The sequence below is a fragment of the Corylus avellana genome, chromosome 2 (genome assembly GCF_965113065.1).
Source record: "Corylus avellana chromosome 2, dhCorAvel1.hap1.2, whole genome shotgun sequence".
NCBI classification, from domain to species: Eukaryota; Viridiplantae; Streptophyta; class Magnoliopsida; order Fagales; family Betulaceae; genus Corylus; species Corylus avellana.
Window position 1 is genome coordinate 20524487 of NC_142491.1, and position 10243 is coordinate 20534729.

The window sequence follows — 10243 nt, forward strand, 5'->3', positions numbered from 1 at the left end:
TGTATTTCTGATATGTGTTAAATTGTACAATAGAATGACCAATTTATAGTTGAATGAGGCCCTAAAAGAAAGGAAATACAATAATTACAAAATAATATAAAATCAACATATTTACAATAATGAATACGATATCAAATATTTCCATAATATATTGAGAATATTACGGGAATATAATATTGCGGAAATATAATATTCTAACATCCCCCCTTAAACTTTAGGGGGCGAAGCCAACTTGAGTTTGGAGATAAGATTATTGAGTCGTCTCGATGGATGAGATTTGGTAAAGATGTCAGCCAATTGATTTGCAGAAGTGACAGAATGAAGATGTAAAATACCATGCTGAAGATGATGGCGAATGAAATGACAATCAATCTCGATATGTTTTGTGCGCTCATGGAAAACATCATTATGAGTAATCTGTATGGCACTCTGTCACAATAAATAGGAGAACTAGTGGACTGAAAAACATCCATGTCGGACAAAAGCCATCGTAACCAGAGAAGTTCAGATGTAGTGTCAGCAAAAGCACGATACTCAGCTTCAGTACTAGATCGAGCAACAACAGATTGTTTCTTACTGCGCCATGAAATTAGAGAAGTTCCAAGTAAGAAACAATATCCAGTGGTAGAGTGATGATCAGTAGGATCACCAGCCCAATCAGCATCAGAGTAGGCCCGGAGCTTAAGAGATGAATGAGAAGAGAAGTGAATACTATGAAACATAGTGCCCTTGACATAGCGGAAAATGCGAAGAACAGCAGCATAATGAGTAGAACGAGGTGCACTCATAAATTGACTCACCAAATGAACAGCATAGGCAATATCAGGCCGTGTAACAGTAAGGTAAATGATACTACCTACTCGCTACCTATAGAGAGTAGCATCTGATAAAGGCTCACCATCCGTGGCTAGAAGTTTGGCATTGGTCTCAAGGGGGCTGCTCGTTGTTTTACTATCTGTCAGACCTGCTCGAGAAAGTAGATCAGATGCATATTTGGCTTGAAAGAGATAATAACCGTCATTACTCGAGGTAGCCTCAATACCAAGGAAGTAACTGAGTGTCCCCAAGTCCTTCATTTCAAAATTTTGGCTAAGGAATGATTGAAGAGCATGGATGCCTGAAATGTCATCACCAGTAATAATCACATCATCTACATAAAGAAGGATAAGGATAGTACCATTATCAGTAGTACGAAGAAAGAGAGCTGACTCATAAGAACTAGAAACAAAGCCTTGTTGAGCAACCACTGAAGTTCACAAACCAAGCACGAGGAGCCTGCTTGAGACCATAAAGTGCCCGACGGAGTCTGCAAACTTTGTGTGGCGGATGATGATAGCCAAGTGGAGGGTGCATATAGACTTCTTCTGTAAGATCACCATTGAGGAATGCATTTTTAACATCCATATGAAATAACTGCCAATGACGAACAACAGCAATTGCAAGTAAGGATCTAACAAAGGTCAATCTAGCAACTGGAGCAAAAGTCTCCTCATAGTCAATACCATACTCCTGAGCAAATCCTTTCGCAAGAAGACGAGCCATATAGCGTTCCACAGATCCATCTGCATGAATTTTAATTTTATAAACCCACTTACATCCCACTGCAAACTTCCTAGGAGGCAAATCCACCAAGTCCCATGTATGGGTTTTAGAAAGGGCATCTAGTTCATCAGACATAGCTTTCTGCCAAAAAGGGTCAGCACTAGCCTCACGATAAGAGTGAGGTTCATGAAGAGTAGCAAGAACAGAAAAACAATGACAATCATGGAGATGGGCAGGTGGTGCTCTTACCCTATCGGAGCGATGAGGTTCATGAGAGGGCGCGAGAGTGTGTGATGCAGCAGGAGGATCCGTAGTCGAATCAGGCAAATTAAAAGCAGCCTTAAAAGGTTCATCCAATGAGCTTGAGTTATCTGCAGATGATCCAGGAAATAAGACAATAGAGGGGTCAGTGAAGACAGAAGAATATGCAGAGGAGGAATGCGGAAAGTGCATTTGACTGGTGACATTTTATGTTCCTAGAACTCCAAGTGGCGAGAGATCCAAGTCGTCGGGCAATAGGGTCATAGCAGCGATAACCTTTTTGAGTGATGCCATAACCAAGGAAGCAACACAAGCGAGAGCGGGGTTCAAGTTTAGTACGCTCATGTGAAGGAAGAGTGACAAAACAAATACATCCAAAGACGCGAAGCAAAGAATAGTTAGGTGTGATACCATACAAGCACTCATAAGGAGTTTGGTTGTGAATAGTCGGGGAAGGCACACGATTAATCGTGTAAATAGCAGTGAGAACAGCCTCACCCCAAAAGCGTTCAGGAAGTGAGGCAGAGATGAGAAGAGCTCTTACAGTGTCTAAGATGCGATGATGTTTGCGTTCTGCACGCCCATTTTGTTGAGAAGTGTAAGGACAAGAACGATGAGAAAGGGTCTCATTTTGTTTAAAATTTTTTTGAAAAGATTTCTCATTATACTTCATAGCATTATCTAAACGAAAAATTTTGATGGTACGAGAAAATTGGGTTTGTACCATTTGATGAAAATTTTGATAAACTTGAGTGAGTTCAGAGCGATGCTATAATAAATATATCCAAGTATAACGAGAATAATCATCAAGAAAAATAACAAAATAGCGAGATCCCCCCTCAGTGGGAACAGAGGCATGGCCCCAAATATCAGAATGAACCAAATCAAATGGTGCAGAAGATGAAGACTTACTTTTATTAAAAGATAAATGTGTTTGTTTTTCAAGATGACAAGAAACACAATCAAAAGATTTTACATCTACTGATCCTATATGACCTTGAGATGCAAGAAGTTGGACACGTGGTAGAGAGGCATGACCCAAACGTGAATGCCATAAATTGGAAGAGGCAGTGAGTGTTGTGACAGTAGCTGCTAAGTGAGTAGGAGTTTGCAAGAATGAAAGCTTAAAAAGACGTCCAATCTTACAGCCTGTCCCAATTAGTTGACCCGTCTGTGGATTCTACACATCAACACCCTTGTTAGAAAATGTCAACTCCAAACCTAGTTCACAAAGTTGGCCAACTGAAAGAAGATTTACTGGCAATTAGGGAACAAGATATGTGTTATCAATAGACAAATTAGGTGAAGAAATAGATCCACTATGACTAACACGTAACCTAGAACCATCAGCAATATAAATGACAGGTTTGGGAGAAAGGGCAGACTTTTGGGAAAATAAAGTGGCGTCACGGGTCATATGATTACAGCAAGCAGAATCGATGAACTATGAATTTTTACCTGATGTGACGGACAAGGCAGTAGAAGAACGAGATAGAACCTAATGGATTAATGCCTCAACGTCAGATGCAGTGAGAGTAGAGGATTGAGATGGGTTCTCAGTGTAAGATGCAGATTCAGACGAACCAGATGAAACAATTGCGGCTGTTTGTTGGAAAGGAGCTCGTGATTGGCGTTTATTTTGGAGCTTATAGCAATTAGCAACAGAGTGACCAGACTGCTTGCAATAGTTGCAAATTATCTTCATGGATGAAGACTGTGGTGTGGATCGTCTAGGAGGAAATCTAGGAACACTCTGAGGTGTAGCAGCAACAACCATATCTGGAGAGTGCAAGTGCATAGTGGATCGTCGAGTCTCTTCAGAAATAAGTTCTGTTACAGCAGCTTCCAACATGGGAAGAGGATTGCGGTGTAAGAGAGAAGCCTGAGTGGGTTCAAAATCCGCACGAAGAGCCATCATGAAATGCATAAACTTTCGACGATCCCGATACTTTGCAAATATTTCCACATATTCAGGATGCTTCAGTTGAGGATTTGCAGCGGTTAATTGCTCCTAAAGACTATTAGTTTGAGAATAAAAATCAGCAATAGACTGACATGGCTCCTGACGTGTCTGATAGAGTTTAGTTTCAATCTGAAATTCTAGTGAGGCATCATAAGTACAATTGTATCGCTTTGCCAAAAACTCACAGGCAGCCTTTGCATTTCCAAGCTTGGGGAGCAAACTGTGAATGGAAGGAACTGAAGTATTGATAAACCAAGAAATAATCCTATAATTTGCACTATCCCAATCTTCAAATCGGCTGGCAAATTTGTCGGCTGACTCACCGTCTTTTTGTGTGGGTGCAACAGTTTCTCCACAAACATAACGTCATAATCTCCTCCCTCTAAAAAAAACTTCCATATTTTGAGCCCACAACATATAATTGGAACCATCTAAAATATTGTCAATGGGACGGACAATATTATCAAGATTGGTAGACATTTTTTTTTTTTTTGGAAAATAGAAAATATTAAATAAATAAACCTGAGGGCAGTAATCCGGTGTGGTGGAGGTGCAGGTACAGCCTCAGGGAGCGATCTGGTGTGGAGCGCGAACAACAGCTATGGTGCACCCGCGAGCAATGATCCAGTGTGACACGGTACACTGGAAGGAATGCCGACTAGCAGGCAACAATCTGGTGTGGCGCAGGACCATAGACCTGGCGCGTGGAGCGTGTGCGACACGTGTGGCGCGTGATTTTCACGCTCAAACAAGATCTTCGACGCGTGGCAGCACGTTCTGGGTGGTGGCGGCGCGTGGCGAACTTCGTTTCACACAAATATTTCGATTTTGAATAACAAGACCTCTACAACTTCCGTCACATACAAAAATAACCGCAACAAGCTTTTGGTGTATTGTTGAAATAGAAAGGAACCACAAAAAAGAACGCTCAAACGGAAAAACAAGAAAATTGTACGGACAAGGAACGAAGGCTTAAAAGAGGCACCAAGAAAAATGTGGCTTTGATACCATGTAGAAAAAGACAACAGAAAGATAATTGTAGAAAAGAAATTTGTATTTTTGATATGTGCTAAATTGTACAATAGAGTGACCTATTTATAGTTGAATGAGGCCCTAAAAGAAAGGAAATACAATAATTACAAAATAATATAAAATCAGCATATTTACAATAATGAATACGATATCCAATATTTTCGTAATATATTGAAAATATTACGAAAATATAATACTGCGAAAATATAATATTCTAACAAAAGTTATGTCGATTTTCTATCGTAAATCACACTCCCAACCACCACTTAGTGTTTGTTGTGTGAACAAACTAATTTAGTACAAATGTAGTGTGGTCTATTCTGCACTAGATTGGAGATCAAAGTGAAGTGAAAGTGACAAGTTGCAGGTAGATAGACATACTTTACTAGTATGTCAATTTCATACTAGGGTTGCTGCTTTGCAAAAATCATCAAAAAATACCCATTCAAAATTTCAAAGTAAAAACATCCCTAAAGGGTCCAATATTTTTAATCAAATTTTTTTTTTTTTTTTTTTTTTTTTTTTTTTCAATATCTTAGATCAATTTTTAATTATATTCTTTAACATTTTTAAGCAATAATTTTAACTCCATCCTTTAATCTTGCCCCCGTTAACCAAAATCCTGTCTACGCTACTATTAACCATATAAGAGAAAGAGTGGAATACTTGATTATAACATTGAAAGAAATATGTTAGACATGACATCAAGAACATTGTATGTGACACGTAAGGAATTGTCCAAAACGTACATTCCAAATTATTTATGAAGTTTGTATTTCCTAAACTTCTAAATAAACCAACCAATCAAGACCTATAAATATATGTATTCACAGTAGCAGTGACAAAAAGATCTCTCATTTCCAATTCCCATCATCACATGGAGAGCAACCCTCCTGTGCAATATCGTTGATTTGAACTCCTGAATCATATATCACCCCCGTTTTCCAGTCTGCCGGAAGGACATTTTTCCGTGCCCAAATCCACTTCCCGTCGTACCCGGCCGTCACTACCAACCGGAATTGCAGCGGCCCCGACGGCACTCTGCTTGTGTCCCACACCGCCCCATGATTTCGACTCAAGAAACCCCAGTTCGAAGAACCAACCTGCACCAATGTTACATCAGCACGTGTCGCACAAAAGACAATCACACACAATAACACCAAAATTTACAATATATAAGCTTTTGGCTCACCTGAGCTACATCAACACTAACAATTTCTGTTTGACCACCCTGATACAGAAATTTGATGGCCAAGTAGTTTGGCTTCTGGCTTGATTCCTCTACTCTCACGGCCAAATTTTGATTCTTGTATTGACAAGGCACCCTGGTTGATGCAAACAAATAAAGAAGTTAGATTTTTTTAGCTCCATGCATTAATGTTTTCCAAAGCATCTGATGTACAATCATATGATTATGTTATGCGTATTTGACCGTTACTGTCATTTAATGTGCTTGGTTTTTTGTCCAAGGGGACAGTGGATGACTTGGCTGGGCCTACAAGTATTATTTAATGTTGGTCCACATTTGGACTTTTGTATATGGTGGGTATAACAAAACCTTTCACTAAACCAATCTTTCTTTCTAAAAAGTCAAATCGATCTATTGTTTATGATTTTGGCCTATGATAGAGCTGATAGGGAAATCTCTTATAGTCAGTTTCGGATTGCGTTAAAGGGCTTATAAAGTAATTTTAATACTTTGTACGAAATAAAGAAATAATTTATTTTTTTTCTAGGACTTTCATATCCTCACCTCTTGTATTCCACGTCTACAATCCCAAGCTTCAAAATGTGCTGGTCCAGACCCTTTTGAGCCATAGCCGTGAAAGCTCTGCTGGTGAGAACAAAGTCTGTTTGGTTATTGTTATTGAGGTCGGTCAAAATCACTCTGGTCCCTTCTCTGCTACAAAGAGTTGTGTTCTTGCATCTTATCTGCAAGAGGGTGCCTCCGATAAAAAAAAATAGTAGATAAAAAAAGCATAATTAACAAACAAAAGAAAGAAGGTGTATTGTATAGGCACCTGAAAGCATGCTCCACAGCCAGCTCCATCTTTGTAAAGGGAAGGAACCCCAGCTGCAAGGTTTCCACCGTTGAAGCCTAATGCCAAGGACCCATACCCACAAGCCCCAGCTGCATCAAATCCACAAAACAAAAACTACCCACTTAAAATCTCACAAAAATATCATCTGGGTCAATGCCACTTCGACCATTTCAAGAATCAAATCAATCAAACAAATATGAGAGAAACTAAACCAGAAGCAAAGAAGAAGAAGAAAAATTGAATCTTTTTACATGAAAGTGCTGATGCTTTAGAGAAATAGGCAGCCCTGGTTTGGTGCACGCAACGATCACAAGCAGTTGCAGATGAAATCAGAAAGAAAATAAAGCAAACGAAGAAAGCCATTTTGCTGGTAATTTGATCAGAGAAAGAGTGTGAAGGAGGAGCAATATATAGACAGAGAGTAAACAAGCAAGTAGTTGTAGATGAGTGTGGACTCCAGGTCAGATCCTTTGATATGGTTCAAGGGATTTGAATATATTTATTTTGTCAGACAATTACGTGTGGGATGGATTAAAGAAGGAAAAGCATTTGTGTGCAAACGCGTTGGACAAACAAAAATGGGATGGGGCCTCTCACCGACTCTCTGCCTTCGCAAAAACAGCTGTGCTGTGGGAACATAAGACGGGTGCTGTTGCTGTGTGATTGGCATTTATGTGTCTTTCCGACTCTCTCAATGGGTGTGTTTCTGAGGGAACAAACTTTTTGCTGTTTGAGACAACTTTACTTCCCTTGTATTCCCCAAACTCCAACACTCTTGAGATTTATTACTACTTTTTATTTTATTTTTTCTTCAACTTTTCTTCTTTTAATTTCTTTTGCACCAGAGTGTTACCAATTTCTTTTGGGGTATGGCCCCTAGGCCCTCCTTAACTAGGGTGGCAAAAAAAGTACTTGGTGGGACTTGGGCAGAATTTCTTTATGTTTGGTGATTAGGACTCTGTTTCAAGTGAATATGTTGGTACTACATTTAAAGGGGGAGAAAACTTAAAAGAAAAAAAGTTGGGTGGTGAAAATTAAATTTTGCAAGAAACATACTTATAAAAACATATATTTTAGGGTTAAAATTGGGAGTGGCCGAAGGCGTAGCACCCATTAAGGTGTTTGTGCCCCAGGTCTAACCATTGCATGAAGAGGTAATATTTATATGATGACGTGAACAAAATAATTGTTATTTTATAACAATTGGGTTATGCATGACTCAACCCTAGAGATAATTTAACTCGGTGAAAAACGCCACTTCTACTGCTTCACAAAGCTATTTATCGTGTTACGTTTAAGTCGTGTGAAGGCATTGAAATAAGACTATATACGTTAATCATAGTTCAACCGATTTGATTAAATGAGTCAGACCTTTTAATCATAACCCGTTAATTTTGTGTCGGATTCGTTGGTTGTATAAAAGATTATCAACTTAGGTGTCGCGTGTCAGGTTTAAATCGTATTGATGCATTGATATCTTGATCCATTTAATTAAACGAGTAAAACCCCTTATTTATGAGTCGATCAAAACGCTCCGATGAGCGCTTGATTTTTCTAAGGTGCTTACGTGTATGGTCCCAAGAAACACAAAGAAAAGAAGAGTTAAAGTGGATAGGTTTGGTGAATAAGATGATTCTTGTTAATGGAGTGTTAAGATAAGAACAAAGTCTACACAAACCCCACATGTAAAGCAAGAATAATGCCAAACTTCAACAGCTGTGGTGGCCTTCCTAAGGGAACCTTCCATTTATTTATTTTTATTATTATTCATATCATCCTTCTGATTTTGGTTCCGGGTTATCAGGAATTTGCAAGCAAAGCAATTAATTAATATATAATATAGTTTAAAAATACATATAAAAATGTCTACATTTTTAACAGAGAATCACACCTACATTATTTCACAAGGGGTTTTCTGTGGTCTTTCCTTGAAGTCAAAGCTTTAAGGTGTCGGCGTTTTCAAAACTTTTTCAAGGACGGGTGGGTGTTGGTGGCATCAACATCATCATCATCATCATCACCACTTGTGTCAATGGAGTCTTGGGTGTATATCACTGCAAAGCATCATCAATTCAGAGCTCCAAGATCCAGCTGCCATTACTTTTTGGTCTGTCCCTGGAGACCAATCTTGTTCCTAAATTACATATTATATCAACTATTTAAATCTTTGATTCGGTTTGTTAATGCTTTTTAAATGATGTTTTTTTATTAATATTATTTGAAAGTAGTCTTAAATGTTTGTGTTTTTTATTATTTGTTAATATTTTTGGTTTTAATAGAGAAATCAAAAGCGAAAAGATCAAAAAGTTTATCACCATGAAAAATTGGTGTAAGCAAATAATACACTCATGAATCTCAACCTCATGTAGGAAAAATAAAACTAGAAGTTAAGGAGATTTCTCAGGGTGCTCTATTGTGACCTAAGTGCAAGATGTTAGGTTAGAATTCATTTCATACAGGAGAGGACCCAGAGTTTGTATTGTGGAGGGACGAACTTACATGAATACATAAACACATAGTATCTCTATATATGTATTTGTGTATGTTTATATAAATTAAATATAGATCAATATCGATAGGTCTTAAATTTAATTTCATAGTAAGTTATTATTGCATACTAAAGTTATATGTCTTAAAATAAACTAAAAATGATTTATAGGATAAAAAAAAAAAAAAGAGTACATTTAGTGTGAACTCTTTCTCATAACGGAATCACTTATAGCTCTTAAAAACACTAAAGTCAAGCTAAAATAATATTGTTGCAAACCAAAAATTACTAATTAATTTGGGCATTTTCAATTTTTTGAGACTAAAAGAGGGGACAAAACTAAAAAAAAAAAATTATAAGGGGGCAAAAATATAATTTTGGGGGGACAAAACTAAAAGAAAATTTTAAAAAGGGGGCAAAAATATAATTTTGTGGGAGTAAATTAAAAAAAAAAAATTAATAACATTTTCAAAAGGTTTAGGGGGGACGAATGCCCCCCCCCCCAAGCCTCTACATGCATCTGCCCCTGATTTCATAGTTTGGTTTGAATTTCACAGCATCTAACTGTGTATATGTTATCACATTATTTAAAAATTTTAAATAACATGGCACTAAGTAGTCATGTACACCGTTAAATGCAATGTAATATGATATTACATATAGTTCCGTCAATGAAACAAAAACAAAGATTTTCTTCAAAGGATTGTGACTTTTACATACTTTTTAAAAATGAATATAACAATTACATATTTTCAACATAAATATCAATTTAATAGATTAAATTGAAGAAGTTTTTCCGAAACTCAACTCCAAAGAAACTTTCTTTTCAAAACAAAACTCGGGGCAAAGTTGTGGCACCACACTTGAAGGTTCACGTGTTGAATTGTGTGAGAAAGCATCCACCATGCCATGATT

The 10243-nt window shown here is 37.6% G+C and overlaps 1 protein-coding gene and 1 pseudogene across 1 annotated transcript; both read right to left on the reverse strand.

Annotated features, from left to right (window-relative positions):
• Positions 1-3301: 3301 nt before the first annotated feature.
• On the reverse strand, positions 3302-4246 carry LOC148587458 (uncharacterized; annotated as a pseudogene).
• Positions 4247-5456: 1210 nt separating this feature from the next.
• LOC132192007 (expansin-like A1) lies at positions 5457-7401 on the reverse strand. Its single transcript, XM_059607185.2, has 5 exons — positions 7092-7401; positions 6820-6929; positions 6552-6730; positions 5991-6123; positions 5457-5901 (listed from the first exon to the last, which is right to left on the reverse strand). The coding sequence occupies exons 1-5, from the start codon at positions 7201-7203 to the stop codon at positions 5653-5655; spliced, it is 783 nt and encodes a 260-aa protein (XP_059463168.1). The 5' UTR covers positions 7204-7401; the 3' UTR covers positions 5457-5652.
• Between the last annotated feature and the right edge of the window lie 2842 nt (positions 7402-10243).